A 23,227-nucleotide genomic window follows, 5' to 3' on the forward strand; every position below is an offset into this window, starting at 1 on the left:
ACAGCGAGGCGCTCACCGCACGTGGCTATGTTCCCTGCCTCGGCCATGTCTCGGGCAACAAGTGGCACTAGCGGCCTCTGTGACTTACCGCTGTTGCTCACGATGATAGGACCCAGCGTTCCCGCCCACCTGCCCGACACCCATGACGATGTCCATCAATCTCCACATGCTAGCCCCAGTCGACCCCAACCAGAGGAGGACGAAGAGGAGGATGACTACATGCCTACTCTTCCTCCAGATCTGCTCGCTGCCCGGAACTCTGCACCCGCTTCCAGCATAGAAAGACACAAACCGGTCGTTGGCCCATCCTTTCCTCCATCTCTGGCCAGAAGCCTGTCACGGCAAGAGGAGGAGGATGATGACGATGAATATGGTCCCGTGCCCCTGCCGTCCGGTGTCACAGTTGAGGAACGAGATGGTGTGAAGGAGTTTCTCGAGAAGGAGGAGAGACGGCGCAAACAGACCGAGGTCAGTCTTGCAGCTTGAAAATAAAATCTAGAGAGTCAGCGGTGTCTGTCGTTCTGGTCTTGGCGGCCTACGTGCGGCCTACGTGCAACAAGCCTCGTATGAAGAGGTCCCTATTTGAATGACTCTCGTCCCGTATTCGTCTCGTGTCGTCGCAGTAGCAGATGTGTGCGGGACTCAGTCGTTGGGCGTTATTAACTTGTCAGCACTCTCAATGTGCTGTATTCAACGCAGCTGGTGCGTACACCCCGAAAGGACTACTCTGGCCAGTTGCTGCTCAGAATTCATTCAACTTGATACATCATTACTCTACAACGACTTGTCTTACGGAAGGACTAATTTTTTACAGGCAGCTTCCGTTCCGAAAGCACCTCAACGTGAAGAGTGGATGCTGGTCCCACCCTCTTCGTCCGATCTTCTAGGCTGTAAGTTCACTCACAATCGGCCCCATACATCGTCTTCTGACACTTCTCTTGCCTATCCCTTGCCCTTATCCACCCTTAGCAATCGATCCATCAAAGCTTAACCGACCACGGAGATTCGCGCGCAGTGCAGCTCCTGCTCGTGACGTGGACTCATCCTTGTGGACAGAGACCCCTGCAGAACGTCAGCAGCGCGTTGCTGATGAAGTTGCAGGTAAACGGCGCCGCGCTGCTGATGTTGATGCAGTCGACGTCGAAGGGGAGGGCGAGATGAAGAAGCGGAGGAAGCACGAAGAGGAGGTCCGACGAGGAGTAGAAGAGCACACGGTTCGTGGTCCCTGCCTCTCATGTATGGTGTGGTATGCTGATGTCTGTGCGTCGTGTGCATACTGCGCCGGTTGTCAACTGTACCTTTTCAGAGGAACATTCGTGGCGGAACGCTGCTGAAGCAACACGCTAGTGCCTTGAAGGACGAGAAAGGGGAAGACGAACCGTCCGGAATCTGGGATCACAGCCGAGATATGGCACTTTCTGGACGGTTGATGGACGATGGGTCTCGTCAGAAGTTCATCCGAGATGCAAGGGGCTTGGGTGACAGATTTGGCACAGGTAAGAGCGGCGGGTACTTGTGATGGCGATGATGGGGGATGGACGACTTGGTGAATGTTATCAGCTTGTGTCGGTGTAGTACTGTATCAGAGTAATGCTTCTGAGAATCACAGCAAGTACGAGCCTGTACGAGCTCGGACGTAGCGGCACTGTCGCGGCCGGACCGAGACGGCAAGTCCATCATCACCTGAGTTAGGGCCTGAGTATCACAAGCACTGCAACTTCACGCCAACTATAAGTCCCTGGGCTTCTACCCCTTCAACCCTCTCTCACCCCTTGTTCTTATGGCTGACCGTCTCTCCCAAGTTGCTGGCCATCTCACAAACACGTACGGTCGCGGTCTCCTGGCAGGCCAAGTGGCCATCGTTACTGGTGCATATCCGCCCCTGCTGTTACAACCTGACCGTCACTGACGTCTTGGACAACTGCTTGCAGGCGCTGCTCAGGTATGGCCGCACAATCTAGAAAGCGATACAATGACCAGACTCTGTGCAGGGCATAGGGAGAAGTACCGCACTCCTTTTCGCAAAGGAGGGTGCCAAGGTCGTCGTCACCGAGTACGTCTCCCTCTCCTTATATGCATGCCTTTGAGTTGCTAGAGACGTATAAACTTCTTAGCTTGGACCAACAGAAGGCGCAAACAGTCGTCGACGAGATAAAGCGGGCCGGGGGAGATGCACTAGCTGTCAGCGGCGATGTCAGTGCAGATGACTTCCCCCAGAAGGTCATTGACGCCACGATCAAGTACGCCTGAGCCGTTCAGTCCCACTTGACTACGATTTACTTATAGTGTGTCGTAGAAAGTATGGGAAAATCAACCATATAGTAAACAATGCCGGGTTTACCTACGATCGCATGCTGCACACTACACCGGACGACGCGTTCGACATCATACAAAAGGTGCATGTCCGCGCTCCGTTCAGGCTCATTCGTGCCGCTGCGCCATATATGCGCATCAAGGTCAGTCCTTCTGTTTCTTGGGCAACTATGTGCGTTTACCTAGTTTCTCAGGGCAACACGGAGAACCGCTCAATCGTCAACGTGTCTTCAACATCAGGCCTGCACGGGAATGTCGGTCAGGCTAATTACTCGGCTGCCAAGTCCGCGGTCATTGGCTTGACGAAGACCATTTGCAAGGAATGGGGCGTATTCGGTGTAAGGGCAAACGTCGTCGCCTTCGGCTATGTGCAAACCAGGTAGGTCATTCTCCACCTTTTTCTGCGATGCCTGATACTGCTATGCTTACCGATGCCAAAAGGTTAACAGCTGCGAAAGAAGAAGGCGCTACCATTGAGATTGACGGCAAGAAGGTTGCTCTCGGGATCCCGAAAGGGGCCACCGCTGTCACAGGCGGAGGAGGAGCACCCGTGAATCCCCTCGGAAGAGGAGCAACCCCAGACGAAGCCGCGGCAGCCGTACTTTTGTGAGATCTACCGCGTTATCTGCTTGTCCGCTTTATTTACGAGGATGGTTTGTGATAGCCTTGTATCGCCACTCGCGTCATTCGTTTCTGGCCATACCCTCGAGGTTACCGGCGGCGCCGGCATTTGAAGCGTTGTGACCGTGGAAAGTGGTGTAGCCATGTGTTTTCTGCCTTGTCTCCTGTACTTAGCTACATCACAACTGCGGCGATGGTCAGTTGATTATGTACGACCGGATTCCGCTTGCGTCTGCAGAAGTCGAGATTGTTGAATACAATGACCGCCGCGGTACAGTAAATATAAGGATGTCATGATCAGGCGTACCTGCTTGTTTACATAACAATCGAAATGGCGTGTGCACTGAGCTTCTCTCTCAGCCTCTCAGGCTCCCAGCTTCTCTCTCCAGCCTCTCAGGCTCCCAGGCCTCCATCGCTACGTCTCCGCTCTTAAACTCGACCATCTCGCCTCTTGTCTGGTCGTTTGACACGTTCAATCGTCCCCCGTGACGCTCGGAGGGCGAACCTAAGCGTTCATCGCATCTTCCTTCTCTCCTTTCAGTCGCTCGTTATCTACTGACTATGGGGGCCTGTCTGTCTTCGGAGTCCGTAGAGGTTAGCGATGAGGAGAAGAGGCTACATAGGCAGGCAGAGAAGAGCCTGAAGGAGGTAGGTTTCTCTCCGTCCGCGTATGGAAATCTACTAACGTTCCCTCAAGGCCAAGGCAAAGATGGCCAAGCAGGTCAAGGTATGTCCCTCGTCTGATGTGTCTGTACGTGTGATGCGAAGCTACCCATGTAGGTCCTCTTGCTTGGCTCTGGCGACTCAGGGAAGTCGACGGTTCTGAAGCAGATGCGACTAATCCATCGCGTCCCATTCTCCACGCAGGAGGTCGAATCTTTCCGGCAACTTGTGTTTAACAACCTTACACAGGGCATCAAGTACCTGCTCGACTCAATGGAAGATATGGGTCTTGAGGTCTCCGAAGAGAACAGGTCATATCTGTCTCTGGTGGACGACGCAGCGGATCTCAGAGACGGGGAGCCATTCCCACCGGCTTACTACGAGCCACTGAAGAGATTGTGGGAGGATCCGAGTGTACAGAAGGCATGGGACAGAGGCAATGAGGCCGCTATTCCGGACAAGTGAGTGGCACTCTTTGTTCTGCACACGATATATCATCTTACTCCCACAGTCTGCTGTATTATTTCTCGGACCTGGGTCGACTTTTCGAGCCTACTTACGTACCGAGCGAACAAGACATTGTCCGCGCTCGCGTGCGGACTATAGGCATCACCGAAACTGTCTTCCACCTACACGATCATGAACTTCTGATGGTAGACGTGGGTGGCCAGAAGAGTGAACGGCGTAAATGGATTCACTGTTTCCAGGATGTCACCAGTATCTTGTTTCTGGTCAGCTTGAGTGGTTATGACCAATGCCTCATCGAGGATAAAGATGCGGTAAGTCAATGATTCATATCTCGACCAGCTGACTGATTCGGACGACAGAATCAAATGCAAGACGCAATGACAATATGGGATTCCATATGTCACTCTCAGTGGTTTAAACAAACATCCATAGTGCGGCTGCAACCACCTTCGGCAGTTTTTAAATAGTGCTGAAGGGTTGCTTAGATTCTTTTCCTGAACAAGAACGACCTCTTCGAACAGAAAGTCAAACATTCGGATATCAAGAACTTTTTCCCTGTAAGGTGTCACCGCCTTCATTGCCCTTATTGTTGACGTCTGTCCATTGACTCGCAGGATTTCGATGGCGAACCTGGTGATGCTCACGCTGGAAGAGACTATTTTAAGAAGCGGTTCGCAAAGTTGGCCCAGAAAGCTAATGCGAGGGAACGCGAGATTTATATCCAGTACGTTCTCTCTTCTCTAATTGGAGTCCACGTGCAGTTGGAACATAACTGAGTGATATGATGTACTTTGTCCAGTGTGACCACTGCTACTGATACCGTAATGCTAAAGGTAGTAATGGCTGCAGTTGAAGGCAAGTCTATTCTGTCACAACATGAATTTCAGTCTAACTCTATTTTCTTCAGAGTAAGTCTTGGCTCTTTTGCTTTTCCCATATCCCCCACCTCCTTTCCTTTTCTTATCTTTCGAGTGTTCACCCTCGTTGATCTCCATGACTTCAGCATAATTCTTCGGCGAAGCCTTACTACAGCAGCAATGATCTAATCCTGCAATGATTTACCTGCACCTATTTCTCATTCTGATCATGTTTCCAATAATCTTTTTGCTGAAATAACCAATTTTCTTCCCACATTCTTCTTATGGTTGCTCTACTGCTTTCATTGCTGTTCTTACTCATGGCTTTTTACCTTCCTTTCTGATCAACTCCTGCATTTTGAATAAATTACTCCACAATTACCATGCATTTATGACTTTTAGCATCATTATCAGCAACAATGTAGGAGTCTGTTCTTGCTGAATATTTTCTGAGCCTGACATTTTGTCATTGCAGATCCGGGCCATTTTACTTTGATCTTGATCACACATTTTGCATATGCATTAGTGCTATCTGAGAGTAGGGACACTTGTAAAGGAGTAATCATTTTTCTATTTATAGTTCTATCATACTGTGTAGCATCTTATAATATGTATTTTGCAATGTTATCTTATAGATAGGCACCACGTTGTATGGCCTGAGTGCCACTGGAGCAGCTGCTAGCTTGTTATAGCTTTATATTTTTTGATAGTGACTGTACACAATGTTTGTGGCAGCACAAAACCAATGAAATGTTCATGAACATGAGTAATACATATATCAGGTTGCAAGCCATCCTGCTATCCACACAAGGAACCCGAGCCCTACAAGCAATGCTGCCAAATCATCGAGGAAGATTCCTCCGATCTGCAAGTATTTCATCCCATTGGTAATGATGGAAGGTAGTGGTGGAGGAAGGTGCGGAAGTGCGAATGCGAGCAGCATAGGTGTCTGTATCGTATCCTGAAACTCTGCTCGAGACTTTAATTGCAAAAGCAGGGGGGAAGAACTCACTAATCTGGAAAAGACGCGCCAAGAGTGTAGAACAAGGATAGATGTCGTGAAAGCCCAAAAGAAGGGCTATGGTCGGTCAGAGGTTGCATAGCGCTAGATGATAGCTCAGATGATGCTTACCACAGCTTGTACACCCCAACCTTGCTCCGGAAATTTCCAAGCAAGTTCTGCCCAGCGTGTCCAACGAGTGTCCGAGAGTACAGCACCGTGAGTTCGTAGATCATAGGATTCGGGCTCCTTCCAGAAGACGAAGTACGCCAATAGGGCCCATGCAACTAGTAAGTGTACAAGTGGCAAGACTTTCTGCAGGAATGTCTTTGGCTTCGCATCGGCGAGTTTCTGGGACGACGCGGCCGACGTAGTTGAGTCCATAAGAGAGGAACCATTTGCATCACTAAATTGTGTCATACTCGACATAAGAGCTGCAAGGGGCTCATCCTCGGATGGGGGTGCAGAGCTCCCTGAGGACGGAGGGAGTCGGGGTTGGTTATTGGATACAGGTGGTGGTGCTAGACCACCCCCGAGCAGTGCATTCAAGAACTGCCTCTGTTGTTCTTCTGACCAGACAGAAGGATCCGGCACGCTGGTGCCCAAGCCTGCTGCCTGGAAAGGCGCACTCGACGATCTCCCGACATTGCGAGACGACGACGGAGAAGAGGGAAGCTCCGTTCTTTCTCCTACGAAGCTCTCGAGATTCGGACGGTTGGGCAACGGAGCCAATGGAGGATCTGGCGGTACGTACCGCGCCGTCAGCAGCGGTGTAGAAGGGAGAGAGAGGTACGCACCATCGTGCATATAGGCGGGAGCCTCTTCGCCCCTGGCGGACGATGTGAGTTTTGCGAGGCGGTCGCCGCCTCTGGCTAGGATGGCCTTCCTGCGAGCTTCAGCTCTGGCTGCAGCAGACATGGCCGTCAAGTGCAGTCCCTTGTGGCTGCCACGTGCACACTTCGACCTCCTTTTGTGACATCAACTTGATCTCCTTCTCTCCCACTCACCGCTCGATATTTCCACCATGTCGCGGCAAGATAAAGCGACGACAGAAAGACATGCAAAAACCCTCAGAGAGCTCCTCAAGAAGCCGGAGAACAAGGTCTGTGCTGACTGCAAACGAAATGGTCAGTCCAGTGCGCATGCGCTCAGCGTGACGGTCTCTTAGTCCTCGTTAGATCCTCGATGGGCGTCCTGGAACATGTGCGGAATCCTACTTGTCCAGCCGTAGTGATTTCTGGATCTGACTTGTAACCCCCTCGCAGTGGCGTCTTCCTGTGTATTCGCTGCTCAGGTATTCACCGCTCGATGGGCACACATATCAGTAAGGTCAAGTCGGTGGACCTTGACGTATGGACTCCGGAACAGATGGCTGTAGGTTATGTACCTTTTTCGGTGCGCACACTGACTGACGACGGTCGCTGCAGTCCATACAGCGGTGGGGAAATCGTTTAGCTAACCTGTACTGGGAGGCACACCTCAAGCCAGGGCACATCCCAGCGGACCAGTGCGTCTTCTCGCCATGCTTGTTATGTCAATCTGACCCATCTTCTACAACTAGCAAGATGGAATCTTTCATCCGCTCAAAGTATGAGTCTCGACGTTGGGCTCTCGATGGACCGCCGCCGTCGGATCCATCCGTTCTCGAAACCCAGGCAGCACAAAGCACACAATCCACGCAGGCCATACCAGCAGTCACTGCACCTTCAGCGCCATCTTCTGGTTCACCATCCGTGACGCCGTCTGTAGCATCCGCCCCGCGCCCTAGCGTCACCAACCGCCAACCACAACCGCACCAGCTACTCTCCGCAGGCATCGCCAACCGCACCCACCAAGCTGCCACACACCCCGCTCTCTCAACCCCAGACACGCAGCTCCAGCAGCCTGCCGCATCCGCGTCCGTGCCGCAGGCTACTCCTGCGAACGAACTATTCTCGCTCGACTTCCACCCGCCTTCAGAATCGAGCACTCCTACCGCAGCCCCAGCAAAGAAGGATGTCAAGCAGGACATCCTCTCCCTCTTCTCGACACCGGCACCGACCCCTGCGCAGCCGGCGTTCCCCCAATTCGCCCAGGCCGACGCCGGGTGGGGAAACTTCGCCTCACAGGTGTCCCCTCAGCCGCAGCCACAGCAGACAAGCATGATGGGGAACGCTGGTGTTGCGATGTGGGGTGCGAGCTCGGGGTGGAAGGCTCCGGCTCCACCGTCCCAGCCGAGCCTCTGGGGTAACGCGAGCGTGCAACCTCCGCAACAGCAGCAGAGTCTTTTCACCACGAGCGACGTCTGGGGTACTCAGAGCGCTGTTGCAGCCACGGGTGATCTCTTCGGTACATCTGCAGGCATGCAGAAGAAGGACGATGCTTTTGGCGACATTTGGGGCGGGTTTAAGTGATATACAGTGGATTTGTTTCTCGACTACCCTCATGCGTGTCCGATGTTGCACTGTGCATGTACCATATATCCATTTAGTACACTGTACTTGCCCATGTGTTTCACATATCCATTGACTACAATTCCAAGTCCTATGAAAGTTAACGGATCAGTTAATATCTGTCGAGTGATGAGGGAAGGACATCCACCTTCTCTATAAGCCTGCGCGCAATTGGATGGAAAGCATCCTTAAACGCCGAGAAGTACTTGACTGCCATTGGTTTGTCGACCTTGCTTGCAGCCCTGAACACTGGCCGGCAGAATTTCATGCGCCCCTTGATGATGCCAGTGCCGTCGTCGCCCACTGCCCACCGCACCGCGGCGGGCGCAAAGCCCTTCGCCGCATCCGATGCGGGATCCGCGAGTGCAATTTGGTAAAAGCGGAGGCGGAGCTCCGCGTTCTTTGTGTTGGTAAAGCCGTAGAGCGAGCCGAGAAAGCTGACGTGCACCGAAGGTAGTGCCGGGTAGGACTGCAGGCGTTCCAGGAAGACCGCTGTGGTTGGGACTTAGGAGAAGGATAAATGCTTCGTAACAAGAGCGTGCGCACTCTTTTGGTTTGAGTTGAACTCGTCGAGATCCGTCTCTTTGAATGCAAGCCGTGAGGTGTCAGGCTCAGAGCGGGACGCGTCCCATTGCTCAGCGAGCGCATACGCCTGCCTCGCCAGTGCTGTGTCGTATACCATTGTGTTGGGCAACGTTAGGCCCTCTCCGTGCAGCCATTCCTGGATGCGAACATCAGCAAAGTGCAATATGTAAAACAGTAAATCATGCTTGCATCCCACTTGACGCTATTGAGCACCTTCACTTTCTCCTCACCTCCGTGCTTCTCGAAGTACGCGAATAGATGGGCCTTCCACTCGTCCGTCGTGATGCTCTTGCCCATGAATGTGCTAACGTAGTCTTTTACGTAGGGCAAGAAGACGTCGAGACCGCCCAGCTTCCGCTCTGGTGACGGTGTAGCAAGTCTATCAGAGAACTCTGTAAGAAAAGCGAATAACCATAGCGCACCGAGGTGGAGCAGGAAGTTTGCGCCCTTTTCGTAAGGAATCGTGCTGTACGCATCGTCTGGATCCTCGCCCTTCTCGAACTCGATGACGAGCCGTTGATATTTGGGCCGGTCTTCGTGGAGTTTAAGCGCCTCCTTCAGCGAGTTTGACCCGATCAGGAACGAGAAACCGCGCTCCGCCGGGCCATGCAGTAGTTGCTGTAGCACGCGCTCGATGTATGTCGTCCAGCCCTCGTTCAGCCAGAAATGTGTCGAGTGCGCTTGGCTGATCGGGAGAGGATGAACGGATGAACGTCGGGTGAAAGGCGTACGTACGTTACGCCGTTTCCAAACCACGAGTGTGTCAGTTCGTGAACGACGACGTCCACCTTGAGATAAAACGTCAGTCGATAAGACACGGAACGATAAGAGAGGCGCACCAAGGTACGGTCGCCGACTAGCAGTGCTGATTACGGGATGATGAGCATATCACCCAGAAATAGAGTGCAACTTCATGTCATACAGGGTGTCAAGAATGTGAGACACGCATTCTCCTGCAAAGAACACCATCAGCATTCAGCCGCGAATCTGACCGATAAATATCGTACCATGCCACCATAGGGGAAGGATGGAGGCAACACCAGTATATCATACACACCAAACCGGTACGGTGGCAAGATTGTCTCTGCGGTAGATAGGAACCTTGAAAATCCCCGATCAAGTTATGTCCATGTACCACCGTATCAAACTATGTCACCTGTTGAGGTCCTCACTGAACTCCCAGTACGCGGCGTCGATGAACTCGGGCTCGGCCCACACACCCGTGGTCCAAGCCTTTCCCTCCGCTTTGGGGAAGGAGCGATAGCGCACATTCCCCGCGGCGATAGCGATAAGGTACGAGGGTATTGGAACGGGCTATACGAGTAATTGCATGATGTACAAAAGGAAATGTGCTATATATCAGTACCGAAAATAAGAAAATTACAGTGCTTACCTGGCTGTAAGTGTACGTCACGGCATCCTTCCCGATAACCTTCCCGTCATGGGCTGGTCCGTCAGAAGGAGGCGAAATGCGCTGCGCGGACAATAGGACAGGCAATACAGACGTGACCTTCGCTGTATATGTCTGACGCGGGTGTTAAAATGGGCGCGACGGTAAAAAATCGAGGTGACATACAATCTTGACCGATGGCGTATCCTGCAGCGGCGCAAGACTGCGCGCATATATGGGCTGGCATTGGCTGAAGAGATACGGGAAGGTCTTGCCTTGGGTCTGCCTGGGAATGTCTCAGGGTTATCATCACAAAGTATCGGTAAAAGGCCTACTCTTTTGCGAGCCATTGCAGAGCCATAGACTCCCTTGTGGTTTTGTAAAAGACGGTAGCTTTAAATCGCGCACCCTTCTTAGGTGTGGAGGGTAGTGATATCTGGAGCGCAGAACCCATGACTTCATGCCTGGGGCCAAGGTTGTACTGCGAGGACAGATCCGCACGGTCAATATGCACGAGCGACACGACAAAAGACCGCGCATATATTCACCGACGCGGGCTGCCCGTCGACTAGAACCTTCTCTATGGAGAGATCGGCCGTATCAAGGCTACAGAGACATGAGTTTGGGCATGCACGGGCTGCGACGAAAGCAGAACGCACACGACCTGCTGCACATCGTCCTGCTTGACATTGAAGGTGTGGGTCGCGGAGCCGGAGATGATGCTCTGGGCGAAGTCGACCGTCCAAGCGAAGTCAATGTGCGAGGAGGCGATTTGATCGTAATTAGCCTGGGTGGTGGGGTCCATGTCTCGGTGCACTATCGAGGAGAGATGCCTGCGTGCGGGGAGAGTGGGGGACGGGTGGTGGTCGAAGGAGAATGGACGGGGTCTGTGTGGTGAACTCAGAATTCAGCTTCGAGCCATCTATCGATCTGAGATCACATGCCTCCAACGTCCTCGGAGGTGTGAAGTCGACAAAGACCCCGACAAAGTCTCAGAAGAAACCAGAGCGCACTGCCTAGCGTACTTGGCTGAGCAAGACAGGAACTGCGAAACATAGCGCGTCTGGATTCCGGAAAACATGGCCAAGCGCGCTCATAAGATAGGTAGGTGATCCAGCGGACCGCGACCCCGGCGGCGAGAGCGTGTCGTTGACGGGTGGACGGTCTAGGATCGCTGCTGTTCTGCCCAGACTGCGGGACGCTGCTGAACCTGCCGCAGGACGGGGACGCGGTGGTGCAGTGCGAACAATGTGGTCACGAAGAGCCGGCTAGCTGTGAGTGTTTTCTTCGCGCTCTTGGATGAAATTTGACTCTCGGACAGCGTACGAGAACATCGAGATCGTCACGCGTTCACATCCAGACGCGTTTCCCTCTCCGCTGAGACAGAAGAGCAAAACACAGACCAAGGTACATGAAGCCAACGAGGCCTTACTCAAGGTGTGCTACCTATATGTTCAGCTGCGTATTTATTTCTGACTATGTGCAGGTTACGGAAAAGTGTCCCGAGTGCGGACACATGGAGGCATATTCACACGAAGCTCAGGTGCGAGGTTTTCGTTGTATGACGACGAGTTGCATGAATGACACGGTATGTACACAGCTAAGGAGTGCGGATGAAGGATCCACCATTTTCTACACTGTGAGTGTCCTAGCTGTATGCGTGGCCCGCCCGGGACTGACGAGTTACCGCAGTGCGTGAAGTGCAAGTACGGTTGGCGCGTGAACAACTGAGCGTGCCCGCGTACACGGGCATAGTCGCGCAAGAGATGGTACTGCGTGATGGTCTACACGTACACACCGACTGTGCAGAAGAGTGCGACGACGCCGAAGCCGCCGAGAAGGCTGGCGATGGAGGCGACGGCGACTTCACGGACGGGAAGGGTATCTTTTGGAAGTCTGGATATTGGAGCGCATGAGTAGGATGAGCGAGCAAAGTAATGAAAGGGCTGACGTGGAGAAATAGAAAGCGAGTGCGAACGTCGTCGCCAGGAGGACAAAGGCGAGGTAGGGCAGGAGACCGACGGGGATGTCGGGGGAGAAAGGCGGGATGGACCTGTGCAAGGCCTGGCGGAGACATATTTTAATATTTACGGAAAAACAAACATAAGAGGTTTACCTGAATGGAGAGATAGTCTTGCATGCTGGATGTTGGAGCACGCTGGGGCAGAGTGCTGCTGCTGCTCGGCTGTCGCTGACGTACTACGTGTCGGGCAAATAGGTGTCATCAAACGCATATCAACTCGCTCTCCTCTTCGCCTTCTCCTCCTTACCACCATCACCATCGACGTCTGCTGTTTCGCTACTCTCTTGTACTCTCCAGAGGTTCGTCTCTCCCTTGTTTTCCCTCAATTTGCCCCGTTTTCACCCCACCTCGCGCTCACCCCGCCTCACAGATGTCGTCCGCTCACAATCTCCAGCAGCACCCCGTGGTCATTCAGGTGCGGGACAAGGCTTCCTACTACGTCAACCAGCTTGACAAGGAGGTGCGCGTCGGTAGTTGTATTCATGTACAGCTCATCCTCACTATTTGTCACACGACTCCAGCTTTCAAAACACAGCGCGTTTACCGCTTTCGAAAAGCGCACCCAGATCCCCAAGAGCTATGCCTTCCTCGTTGGCCTGCTTCTTGTCACCCTTTTCCACTCCGTTAACGTCCTCGCCGCCCCTGTCTCCAACCTCATCGGCTGGGCCCTCCCTGCCTACTTCTCCGTCAAGGCCCTTGAAACCCCTGGTCACCAGGACGACATCCAGTGGTTGACGTACTGGATCGTCTTCGGCTTCTTCAACTTCCTTGAGAGCTTGGCCCTCGGTCCCATCCTCTACTACTTCCCCTGGTACTTCGTCTTCAAGAGCTCTTTCATCCTTTGGCTCCAGCTCCCCACCTTCCGTGTACGTGTCATCCGCAGCTGTGCTATTTCAAATGCTGATCGCCTGCGTGCAGGGTGCGCAATCGCTCTACGGTAGCGTCGTGAAGCCCGTCTTCGCCAACGTGCACTCGAAGGCCAACTCCGCTCCCACCACCGAGTCGACCGTCACTGCCGATGGCCTGCGCGAGCGCGTGGCTACCGCGACCGAGTAAGCGCTCCGCTGGGCGTCTGGCGTTCTCCGTAGAACACTAGCTCTCGTATCTTGTTTTCCCCTAACGTACCGATACGCCTGCTTGAGCTGTCGTCGTTCACCGTACGATATTGGCTAAGTACTGTGGCTGGATTTCTGCAAGTATTTTATCCAGGTTGTCTTCTTTTGCGACGTCTTCATATGAATGATTTATGACTTAATTCACGATATCCCTTTGTGACATGGCGAATTCGGACGATATTTCGACCTGAGTGAGACCAACTTTCTCATTATTTCCCGCATGTCCGAGTATCGCACCGTTGAATACCACCATCATGCTGGCACCACGAGCGCACTTGAGCGCAACGAGACAACGCCGCGTCGCAGTATTTATCGACCTGTACTGAGACACCACGATGTTCCGTCTGGAGGAGGCATATACTCACCGGTCCTTACCTGGCCTCGACAGTGACACCAATGCAAGTCTACACTGTTGTACCCAGGGACGCGGTGGGCGCACACATACGCAAGTCGAGCCCTGATGCCATTCGGAAGTTGCAGCTGTAGGGCAAAGGGGACTCACCGACACTTGAAAGATCCGATGCGGCTGATAATATGTAGACTGAGGGTGAGTACGTACTCGTGTACTTGTCGAGGTGCCAGACATTGTATCATTACGACAAGTTCCTGCTCCTTTTCAAGAGTCCTACTATCTCTGGCGCGCCTTCGGTCAGCTGATGCGGGCCATGACTTGTCCTCGTGCTGTCCAGGCTTGTAAGCGCGCCCTTGCGCTCTGGAATACCGAGGGCGGTGAGCACATCCCCGCCTGGGACTCTGACTTGAGATCCGACATTGGAAGGCGCTGCATGCCATTGACGCGTCCTCTTGATGGGCCAGCGGGTCTGGGACCGGGGTAGAAAGCTCAAGGTTTGTGCGTTCCGCCCACAGTGGTCTTGGATCCATTTCCGCTGAAGCTTGGCTGAAGCAGCCGAAGGCAGACTGACACTCTGCTTCGACCTTCGTTCCTCAGGATGTCCGTGTCTGGCCGTCCATCTGGCGAGCTCCATTCTAGATGATCAGCCCACCCGCGGAGGGGCGGGCGCCACCGACCATGCGCGCCAGATTGGACCCGACAGTCAGACTTCTAGGTTTCTTTTCATAGAGCTTGCCAGTGGATTGGTGTATGCGACTTCCTCCGTGATGGACTAGTTGCAATTCAGCCCGGCCAGCGTCGACAGGCGAGCGGCGCGCGTCGAGTGTTTTGGCGGGTCGCCGGAATGTTGAGCTCCGTGTTCGGTCGCATGGGACGATGAGCTACGCGTCTCGTGCATGCATAGCTATATATTGTACGTCCCCAGCGACGTCAGCCTTAGTGCGCCGACGGGTTTCGCTCAAGCTTCCGTCAAAAGATAGAAGATAGAAGGCCATCAATACCGTCACCACAATCTCCGAGTCCGAACAGATGCGCCGACAACAGAAGTCGAAGGTGGGTGCATGTTCGCGGGAGTTTGCGCATGCTTCTGCTTCGCATACTTATCTTCCAGGTGAAAATTCATGATCACTTGTAGCAATATTTGCAGGACTCGCCTATTGCAGGAATGGCAATGAGTGGACTCGGCAAACGTCGGTGGACAAATGAGTGCACCCCGTACATTGAGATCGATATCTTTCCGTCTTGTCAGAGCAGTGAGCTCTGCTGTGCACGAGAGCGCACGCGGGAGGTTTGTACTTGCACGATATAGCGTCGGTGGCGGCAAGCCAGCGGTTGGTAGCAGCAATCGACGTCCGCCACGATACCGACGCCACCACGCGGTCGAGCCTGAGGGGCTTGCGCAATGCGCACCGTGGTCGGACCGCGTTTGTGATCACTACGTGCTCGTCGCTCGACGTAGGACACTGCCAACCCTCAGACGTGTACTACTTACTCATGTTATTATGTCTTGGTTCCTACGACGACCACCGGTACCGCGCGCAGGCACAACGGTTGCCTGTTGATGCGACGGGAGCAATTGGAAGGATATCAATATGTTGCTCTGCAGCTGAACCTAAACCTTCAGCGCCACGCGAGTGCGCGAGCTCTCGACTCATGGATTGGAAAGCCAATCGCGGAACATCATCTGAGCGAAATGGCTCGCCCCGGGTAAGCAGCGATTCCAGAGCGAACTCGAGCTGGGGAAGGCGGAGAGACTGGAGTGCCTAGGATGGATGAAGAGGAGAGAGAGCGGAAAACGAATGATGGCAGCGCATAATGGAGAGAAGAGAACTTGGCCTCGATGTCTCTGATCCCGATAGGATGTTCTGTTCGATGGCCATATGGTCCGGCTGTCCTCAGGCTGCCCTGCTGATATGACCGCTCCCGCTCTCGACTTATCGCGGGTGTTTCCCTTTATTTCACCGCGCGTTTCTACAATCTCGTGCGCCTCAGTTCCCGTTTTTTTGCTCTCTCCCTTCCCCGTCTCCTCGTCAAATTCCACCGGCAAATTTCAGAGACATGTCGGACATCGCGGAAGAAAAGGACAACGCCAGCCATGCCGGCACTGGCTCCGATCTCGTCTCCCATCCAGAGATTCATGAACAATACACCGGTCTCAAGAGCTTTTACTACAACCCCATCGGACAATGCTTCATGCTCGGCTTCGTCTGCTTCATGGGCCCGGGTTTGTTCAACGCCTTGAACGGTCTCGGCGGTGGTGGTATGGTCAACACCACCACCAGTGCTAATGCCAATGTCGCTCTCTACTCCACCTTCGCTTTCGTCGCCTTCTTTGCTGGGTATGTTCGCCGTCTGATCTGATCTCTGCCCGATGTTCATGAGCATTTTTTTCTTAGCTCGATCAACAATGTACTTGGCCCTCGGCTTACCCTCCTACTCGGAAGTACAGGTTACGCTTTATACGTCGGCTCTTACCTGTAGGTGCCCTCAGATAGTCGCAATATCTATCTTCACATTGTCCCTCCAGCACGGTCAACATCCACCACAACGCTGGCGGCTTCGTTATCGCGGCGGGTGCCATCCTTGGTATCTGTGCAGGTCTCCTCTGGACTGCGCAGGGCTGTCTCATGTTGGCCTACCCCGTTGAGAGTCAGAAGGGAAAGTTCATAGGCATTTTCTGGTCCGTCTTTAATCTTGGCGGCGTCGTTGGTGCTTCCGTTTCCCTTGGCCAGAACTTCCACTCAGAGGTGAGTTGCATCCCTGCGAGTTACAGTTCATTATACTCAAGTAACTCCCCCAGAATAACTCTGGTATGTTTCAATCCCCTCCTTCATTTTGGAATGATGTCAATTGTGCTCGCATGCTCTTGAACAGTCGGAAATGGTACCTACGTACGTCTTCATTTATCGGCTACCATACGTGGATCGGTCTGCTCACACGACATCACAGATTGGTTTCCTCGTCCTCACCTGCATCGGCGTCACAATCCCCATGCTCATGGCGAACCCGCAGAAGATGATCCGTTCAGATGGAACCAAGGTTACCACCATGCGCCACCCCTCCTGGAAGACCGAATTCTACGGTCTCTACATTACACTCCGCACGGATCCCTGGGTGCTTCTCTTATTCCCTATGTTCTTTGCCAGTAACTGGTTCTACACCTGGCGTGAGTAGTAGTACCGAAGGCGCATCTACGACGCCGAACTGAGCCGCTTGCACAGAATTCAACGACTTCAACGCCGCGCTGTTCAACATCCGTGGCCGTGCCCTCAACAATCTCGTCTATTGGCTCGCCCAGATTATCGGCTCCGTCAGCATCGGCTTCCTGCTCGACCAGAGGGGTCTGAGGCGTCGCTTCCGCGCGTTTGCCGGCTGGGTCGTGCTTCTCATCATGGTCTTCATCGTACATATCTGGGCGTACTTCTACCAGAAGTCAGTATATGTTCCCTACCATATTTTCAGCGAGAAGTGACCGTTGTCGTGGTGCAGGAACTATACCCGTGCAAGTGTCGCTGCGAACCCGGTCAAGATCGATATTCACGACAAGGAATTCGTTGGCAGAATCTGGCTGTACATTTTCTGCGGTCTACTCGACTCCATGTGGCAGACTACCGCGTACTGGATCATGGGCGCCATGTCTAATGATCCTTCCAAGCTTGCCAATATGACTGGTTTCTGTGCGTATCTACGCTGGATCCCTCACTGAATCTTCGTAACTCACGATGCTCACCGCAGACAAGTCCCTCCAGTCCGCGGGTGCTGCCGGCGTCTGGCGCGCCGATGCCGTTGGCCTCCCGTGAGCAGTTTTCTCAATGAGCGCTCGGACATTGTGCTGACCGTCACGAAAACACAGTTACATGAACATTTTCGTCTCCACATGGGTGCTACTCGTCGCAGGCCTGTTCTTCGCTTTCCCGATGATCTACTTGCGTGTAAAGGACCACACGGAAGCCACGGACGAGATCGACGACATCCTGTGAGTGCATCTCGTGTCTTACGCTATCCGAAAGCCAACTATGCTTTTTAGCGCCCAAATGAGCGGCGACCCCCCTGCCACATCTTTCCCCACCATATCTTCATCCAAACCCGAAGGACCTACCACCGTTTGATTGGACCTGTTAATCTGATTGCGCGCTGCCATTGGACGCTTTTACCCATGTTGCGGTTGCTGCGGACGCAATCTGTCATACTCATGTTCTGCTTGTTGTTTTAGATATCAGTGGTCATCGATGCATTGCTTGTTTTGTGTTTGTATTGGTCCTCCTGTTTCACGCGCAGTATTCCATTACAGCGATACCCATTTTCTACTTGTCGCATTACTCTTACTCCAGTCCGCAAGAAAAACGTGAAGCTGTATCTATGTTCTGTACGTATCAGAAAATCGTCGCAAGCGCGTCACCGTCTCCTGCGCCCCCTCCGAAAGCATTCAGTACACGCGTATTTGGGCCATTCTTGCCGAATGTGAACCCGACCCAGACGCCGCGCGCGAATGGCTCCTCCTTCTCCTTGACGAGCTCGACGTTCTTCTGCTTTTCCTTCACCTCCGCGTACTTGGCCATGTCCTCGACAGACGTGAAGTCGTCGTAGTACCCGGTGTCGATCTCAGAGTCGAGGGCGGGCACAAACGGCGCTCTCACGCTCCGCATCGTGTCCCACTTCACGCCGTCGAAGAATGGGTGGCCCGCCAGCTGCACGAGCGTCGCGTAGCGCACGCTGGCGTGCGCGATGAGCCTGTGCGGAGCGTGATCGTCAGCGCGGGCGCGGGCGTTCGCGGTGCAGCGGCGGCACTGACCTGGTGACGGCGTCCCACGCGACGTCGGTCAGGTTGAAGATCAGGTCCTCCGGCTTGTCGTACTCTGGCCGCCGGAGGACCTTGGTCCACTGCTTCAGGTTCGTCCAGGTCTCCTCCGGCGTCACGCCGCTAAACGGGGGGAAGCCTGCGAGAAACTCGAACAGGATGCAGCCGAGCGACCAGTAGTCGACTGAGTACGTATAAGGTTTACCCCGGAGCACTTCTGGGGCCATATAGTCTGGCGATCCGACGATGGAGTCTGCATACCGCGGGTCCTGGTTACGGATGGAGCGGTAGATGGAGCGTCGCTCTATAGTCGATCGGTGGATCACTTCGTTATCTTTGACTTTGTCGAGCTGAGGACGGACATCAGAGAACGAACACCTAGACAAAACTGGTCTAAATAGTCTACCTTGACTTTCAAGGATTCGATACGTTGCGGGTTAAGCGCGCCGGTTGCCAGTCCAAAATCTGTGAGCTTGACATGACCTGTACCGTCTACCAGGAAGTTCTATACTCTGTCAATACTAGATGCGAATAGAGAGAGCTCAGCACATACTTCGGGCTTGAGATCGCGATGGATATACCCGAGCTTGTGCAGCTCATTCACTGCAGCGAACATCTCACTGATATAAAACTTCGCATGTTCTTCCTTTAATACGCCGGAGTTATTGAGCAGTGTTCGGAAATCCCCGCCTGGAACGTACTCCATAGCAAGATAGACATATTGCGGGTCCTGGAAGGCGTACAGGAGCCGGACGAGCCATGGCGTCTTGGTTGCCGTGAGGATATCTCGTTCCACGAGAACGTGGCGAATCTGGAGATGGCATAAGAGCGTGAGGAAGAGCCAATGGGCTGCAGCCCACCTCGTCCATCTTGAACAAAGTCCGCTTGCGCATTTTCTTGAGCGCGCACACCTCGCCAGTCTCTTGTTTCCTCGCGAGGTAGACCTCGCCGTATCCGCCCTGGCCAACTTGGGCGATGATATGGAACTGATCGACCTTCAGCTTGGTGCGGCGCTTGCGGAGGACGACACGCTCCCGTCCGCAGTACGACTTGTATTCCTTTGCATATTCGGCGGCGGACAGATCACGCTCCGTCGTGTCTGCGTCGAATTTCGCTCGGCGTTCTTTCCGAGCGGCCAGGTATCCGAGCATTTGAAAGTAATAGTCCAAGAAGTCTATGAAGGACAGGTACCACTGGTCAGAGGTCTCACAACCCCAAAAGAGAAGAAAAAAATAATCCCGCAAAACGCGCAGACAAGGCTCGAGGCACGTACGTAGCGATACCTTGAAGAGGGAGACTCACACAGTTGAGCGACGGTGGATTTCCGCCTGACCTCGGGGCTCTCAAGAAGCTCCTTCTCCCACAACTTAAAGCCAACCTGCTTGAGGGTGGTGCCTCCGGCCTTGGCGGTCTCCATGTGTATATCGTGGTCGAGGGTCAACCCCTTCGCGGTCGCCATATGCACATCGGGGAGGCCGACAGTCATGCCCTTTGCAGTGTTCATGTGTATGTCTGGGTATCCTTCGTACATTTTCTCCGTCTTCTTCTGTGGGTATTCGGGCATGGCGGGCAGAGGAGACGAGACTGGGATGGGAGAGATGCTGAGGTGATTACCAGATGGCGCGCGAACATGCACGGAACGGTCACGTGCAGCTCCCGATCGCGCTCACATACAGTACCGCTCGTAGAGACGCTCTCTTCCCCGACGACGGCCACGATGACCTATGTTGCTCGCGTTCCCAAGCTTGACCTACCCGCCATCTTGTCTCAGCAGAACCCGCAGATTGACCTCAGACTCGACGCATACGAGACGTCTACCCGCAACTTCCTCAAAGCGGTCTCCAACTATGCACAACGGGCACACACCGAGATCACAAACCGCAAGAACGCCCACACCACAGAACGGAAGAAGACTGGGGAGAAGATGCAGCAGATAGAGACAGAGACGAACCAGTGCAAGGCCAAGGAGATCGAGCTGATTGCAGGTGTGCCCGCCATGAATCCATCTTGACTGTAAGCTTATCGCACCCTTTCGACAGTCTTGGACAGGGAGCAGGAGGAGAAGAAAGAGGCTGAAACGTCGGTTGCCGCTTTTAGACGTCAGCTTGCGTCAGTCAAGGAGAAATGCGCTTCTTTTGATATGGAAATTGAGCAGCTCCGCACGGTAACTGCCAATTTGCGTCGAGGTATATAACGCCCGTTCATTCCTCTATACCCCTCATTGTCTCATATGATGCAGAGCGAAACAGGGAGCGATCACTCCTTAACAATCATGCTTCTCGCGTAGCGCCAGAACTCGTGGATTGCGAGAGCAGGCTACAGTGCCTGGTCGAAGGCATAGACGAAGACAAACTGCTTATTCGTTTCACACATCTGGATCCCTCAGATCTCAATCGAGAATTCAGCTTAGTTCTTGACATTTCAAATCGCTCATACAAAGGTATGGTCACTCTTTCGTAGGCTATCGGTCGTACTAACGTTGCCTCCAGTCCCGACAACAACGCCGTTTCTTCCCACATTGCCAATACTGCTCGACGCGCTAAATGACTCGCGGGACGTATATGATTTCATCAGGCAGGTTAGGCAAGCTTTCTGTGATTTGGTTGTGCAGGGCAGATGATCTGGAGGTGTTGGTGTATAGCCGATCTTACTATCTTATTTGTAGCCAGGATTATTATTTTTATAGGCAACGTCATGCACTCCCAGGAGAACGAAAATTGGTAGGCTGCGATGGATGGACATGCTCCCGGCTCCCAGAATTTCAAACGAATTCATAGACATGTTAAATAAGCAGTAAAAGGATATCGTGCAACAAAGTAAGACAACAAACGGCTACTGTACATTACAACGGTAATCCATAAAATCAACAACATTGGTATGACTTCAGCAATGCCCCCCACGCCGTCATCATACACCGTCAGCGATCAGTCTTTGGGGGTGCTCGACCCACGCCTTCCACGCCTCGACAAACGCGATGAGCTCCGCGCCCTCGACGACGCGATGGTCCGCCGTCCAGCTGATGCCCACCTTCAACCGGCGCTCGCCCTTCCCGTCCCCGCGATTGACGTCCCACACCCACTTCGCGCGGCCGATGGCAACAATGGCGACGCCACCGCCGGGGACGAGCACAGGCGACGCATGGTCGGCATCGCCGATGCCGCCGACGTTCGACACGCTGATGGTGCCCCCGCGCCGTGGCATGTCCGCAGGGGTGAGCGCGCATGGGACTTGGCGGCCAAGGTGCGAGAGATGCCGAAGGCGTGCGGCGAGCGCGTACACGGACGCGGCGTCGACGCGCTGGAGCGTCGGCGTGTAGAGGCCCGTCGGCGTCGAGAGTGCGATGCTAATGTCCGCGTGCGGCCGGATCGCCAGCGTGGGCTTGTCTGCGGGAGCGGCGGGTGCCACGATCGAGGCACGGAAGAGCGGCCATTCGAGCATCGCCTTGGAGAGTGTCTTGAGGAGGATGGGCAGATAGGTCAGACGCGAGTAGTGCCCGAATTCCGGGGCTGGAGGAGGGCTGGGAGGCGGATAGAAGGAGGAGGGCGAGATGGCCGGGTTTGGTCGGGAAGACGAGTGAGAAGGGGGTAGGAATTGGGCTGGGATATGAGCATTCAGGACAGCCATGTAGTCATGGAGGGTTGTAATATCAAAGGTCGTAGAATATCTGTTCGCAATTAGAGCAGTAGGTCCCGTCGTTCAGGGAAATGGGCCTACCCAAACTGAGGGATCTCCAAACTCTGCAAGTAGCCGTGAACGTCTGAGGCTCGAGAGACGCAACAGCGACGTACCTTCACCATAGCCTTCCACATGTTGTATCTCGTGCGACCGAGCTCTATCACAGTATCTGCACCCTCATCCGTCGTCGTGGAAGGTTGTGAAGGTGCAGGTGTACCCTGAGTGACATTCGCCAAGTACGCTTCTACATCGCGCTTCTCAACGCGCCCAGCTTTCCCGCTGCCAGGGATCAAGAGGGCGAGGTCTACACCTTTCTGCCGCGCAAAATGGCGAACCGATGGTGTAGCAAGAACATCTGCAGAAGTTGTTTGCAAAGCTGTCCGAGGAACATTGGGATCCAGTGGGTGCGGTCTGCGAGACAGCGAAGGGCTGTCCGGCTGTACACTGGATTCCGGGCTAGATACACTGCTCACGGGCTGAGTGGACTGCTGGGCCGCTTCAGGCTCGGTAGTGGAAGCGTCCGAGTCCTCGGCGACGTCCTCCTCCACCTCAATAACACATAAAGCTTTGCCGACTTTCGCAATTTCACCCTCGTTAACGAGGAGCTCCTTGACGACACCGTCAAAGGGACTTGTGATTTCCACGCTTGCCTTGTCGCTCTGGACCTCACAGAGCGGGTCGAAGACCTGGACGGCAGCCGAAGGCTTCACACTCCTGGAATTCACGATAAGCGAGTGGGTGGGCAGCGCAGCAGTCCATGTTCGCACCACTTGATGACCTCGCATTCGGTGATACCTTCTCCGATGTCCGCAAGGTTGAACCTTTTGAGAGATTTGCGAGAGGCCCAGTATGCGGCAGATGTGTGAAAGCGAGAGATAAATGACTGTGGGCAGGAGCGAAGGGAGCGAAGGAGCAGCATGCGCACACTACCTGCG

The 23,227-nt window shown here is 53.8% G+C and overlaps 13 protein-coding genes across 13 annotated transcripts; 8 read left to right on the top strand and 5 right to left on the bottom strand.

Moving 5' to 3' along the window:
- Positions 1-219: 219 nt before the first annotated feature.
- Positions 220-1,519, top strand: SCP_0114640 (GPALPP motifs-containing protein; the record flags this gene model as incomplete). The annotated part of the gene is made up of 4 exons (XM_027753687.1): positions 220-468; positions 815-890; positions 970-1,214; positions 1,307-1,519. The coding sequence occupies 4 exons, from the start codon at positions 220-222 to the stop codon at positions 1,517-1,519; spliced, it is 783 nt and encodes a 260-aa protein (XP_027609488.1).
- Positions 1,520-1,780: 261 nt separating this feature from the next.
- On the top strand, positions 1,781-3,047 carry SCP_0114650 (short-chain dehydrogenase/reductase SDR; the record flags this gene model as incomplete). Its single annotated transcript, XM_027753688.1, has 8 exons — positions 1,781-1,868; positions 1,932-1,942; positions 1,992-2,053; positions 2,115-2,240; positions 2,297-2,456; positions 2,508-2,692; positions 2,755-2,919; positions 2,978-3,047. 8 exons carry the CDS (start codon positions 1,781-1,783, stop codon positions 3,045-3,047), a joined length of 867 nt encoding a protein of 288 aa, XP_027609489.1.
- A 448-nt stretch (positions 3,048-3,495) lies between these two features.
- SCP_0114660 (Guanine nucleotide-binding protein alpha-2 subunit) lies at positions 3,496-5,122 on the top strand (the record flags this gene model as incomplete). The annotated part of the gene is made up of 9 exons (XM_027753689.1): positions 3,496-3,582; positions 3,632-3,661; positions 3,715-4,058; positions 4,109-4,376; positions 4,425-4,496; positions 4,551-4,622; positions 4,680-4,789; positions 4,865-4,973; positions 5,069-5,122. 9 exons carry the CDS (start codon positions 3,496-3,498, stop codon positions 5,120-5,122), a joined length of 1,146 nt encoding a protein of 381 aa, XP_027609490.1.
- A 578-nt stretch (positions 5,123-5,700) lies between these two features.
- Positions 5,701-6,840, bottom strand: SCP_0114670 (hypothetical protein; the record flags this gene model as incomplete). The annotated part of the gene is made up of 4 exons (XM_027753690.1): positions 5,701-5,883; positions 5,935-6,000; positions 6,055-6,662; positions 6,720-6,840. 4 exons carry the CDS (start codon positions 6,838-6,840, stop codon positions 5,701-5,703), a joined length of 978 nt encoding a protein of 325 aa, XP_027609491.1.
- A 106-nt stretch (positions 6,841-6,946) lies between these two features.
- SCP_0114680 (Uncharacterized protein) lies at positions 6,947-8,315 on the top strand (the record flags this gene model as incomplete). Its single annotated transcript, XM_027753691.1, has 5 exons — positions 6,947-7,049; positions 7,101-7,125; positions 7,188-7,296; positions 7,350-7,429; positions 7,484-8,315. 5 exons carry the CDS (start codon positions 6,947-6,949, stop codon positions 8,313-8,315), a joined length of 1,149 nt encoding a protein of 382 aa, XP_027609492.1.
- Positions 8,316-8,430: 115 nt separating this feature from the next.
- Positions 8,431-11,134, bottom strand: SCP_0114690 (Leukotriene A-4 hydrolase homolog; the record flags this gene model as incomplete). Its single annotated transcript, XM_027753692.1, has 15 exons — positions 8,431-8,445; positions 8,503-8,846; positions 8,901-9,075; positions 9,129-9,298; positions 9,362-9,624; positions 9,675-9,727; positions 9,779-9,804; positions 9,862-9,892; positions 9,947-10,040; positions 10,096-10,253; positions 10,333-10,464; positions 10,516-10,615; positions 10,665-10,810; positions 10,878-10,935; positions 10,989-11,134. The coding sequence occupies 15 exons, from the start codon at positions 11,132-11,134 to the stop codon at positions 8,431-8,433; spliced, it is 1,911 nt and encodes a 636-aa protein (XP_027609493.1).
- Positions 11,135-11,408: 274 nt separating this feature from the next.
- On the top strand, positions 11,409-12,060 carry SCP_0114700 (DNA-directed RNA polymerase I subunit RPA12; the record flags this gene model as incomplete). The annotated part of the gene is made up of 6 exons (XM_027753693.1): positions 11,409-11,433; positions 11,499-11,603; positions 11,651-11,766; positions 11,816-11,872; positions 11,930-11,968; positions 12,022-12,060. The coding sequence occupies 6 exons, from the start codon at positions 11,409-11,411 to the stop codon at positions 12,058-12,060; spliced, it is 381 nt and encodes a 126-aa protein (XP_027609494.1).
- A 53-nt stretch (positions 12,061-12,113) lies between these two features.
- On the bottom strand, positions 12,114-12,469 carry SCP_0114710 (hypothetical protein; the record flags this gene model as incomplete). The annotated part of the gene is made up of 3 exons (XM_027753694.1): positions 12,114-12,225; positions 12,281-12,393; positions 12,446-12,469. 3 exons carry the CDS (start codon positions 12,467-12,469, stop codon positions 12,114-12,116), a joined length of 249 nt encoding a protein of 82 aa, XP_027609495.1.
- Positions 12,470-12,722: 253 nt separating this feature from the next.
- Positions 12,723-13,408, top strand: SCP_0114720 (Protein YOP1; the record flags this gene model as incomplete). The annotated part of the gene is made up of 3 exons (XM_027753695.1): positions 12,723-12,812; positions 12,874-13,218; positions 13,271-13,408. The coding sequence occupies 3 exons, from the start codon at positions 12,723-12,725 to the stop codon at positions 13,406-13,408; spliced, it is 573 nt and encodes a 190-aa protein (XP_027609496.1).
- Positions 13,409-15,877: 2,469 nt separating this feature from the next.
- On the top strand, positions 15,878-17,928 carry SCP_0114730 (UNC93-like protein; the record flags this gene model as incomplete). Its single annotated transcript, XM_027753696.1, has 11 exons — positions 15,878-16,158; positions 16,216-16,296; positions 16,347-16,566; positions 16,620-16,629; positions 16,694-16,710; positions 16,769-16,985; positions 17,041-17,251; positions 17,309-17,496; positions 17,555-17,615; positions 17,673-17,795; positions 17,847-17,928. 11 exons carry the CDS (start codon positions 15,878-15,880, stop codon positions 17,926-17,928), a joined length of 1,491 nt encoding a protein of 496 aa, XP_027609497.1.
- Positions 17,929-18,192: 264 nt separating this feature from the next.
- On the bottom strand, positions 18,193-20,181 carry SCP_0114740 (Serine/threonine-protein kinase sid2; the record flags this gene model as incomplete). The annotated part of the gene is made up of 6 exons (XM_027753697.1): positions 18,193-18,550; positions 18,612-18,967; positions 19,024-19,122; positions 19,171-19,428; positions 19,478-19,791; positions 19,920-20,181. The coding sequence occupies 6 exons, from the start codon at positions 20,179-20,181 to the stop codon at positions 18,193-18,195; spliced, it is 1,647 nt and encodes a 548-aa protein (XP_027609498.1).
- Positions 20,182-20,334: 153 nt separating this feature from the next.
- SCP_0114750 (Probable kinetochore protein) lies at positions 20,335-21,237 on the top strand (the record flags this gene model as incomplete). Its single annotated transcript, XM_027753698.1, has 4 exons — positions 20,335-20,602; positions 20,657-20,803; positions 20,857-21,057; positions 21,107-21,237. The coding sequence occupies 4 exons, from the start codon at positions 20,335-20,337 to the stop codon at positions 21,235-21,237; spliced, it is 747 nt and encodes a 248-aa protein (XP_027609499.1).
- Positions 21,238-21,524: 287 nt separating this feature from the next.
- SCP_0114760 (hypothetical protein) lies at positions 21,525-23,211 on the bottom strand (the record flags this gene model as incomplete). The annotated part of the gene is made up of 4 exons (XM_027753699.1): positions 21,525-22,281; positions 22,332-22,354; positions 22,406-23,006; positions 23,060-23,211. The coding sequence occupies 4 exons, from the start codon at positions 23,209-23,211 to the stop codon at positions 21,525-21,527; spliced, it is 1,533 nt and encodes a 510-aa protein (XP_027609500.1).
- Positions 23,212-23,227: the final 16 nt, after the last annotated feature.

Source organism: Sparassis crispa (genome assembly GCF_003851025.1).
Source record: "Sparassis crispa DNA, contig_000000F, whole genome shotgun sequence".
In the NCBI taxonomy this organism is placed as follows: Eukaryota; Fungi; Basidiomycota; class Agaricomycetes; order Polyporales; family Sparassidaceae; genus Sparassis; species Sparassis crispa.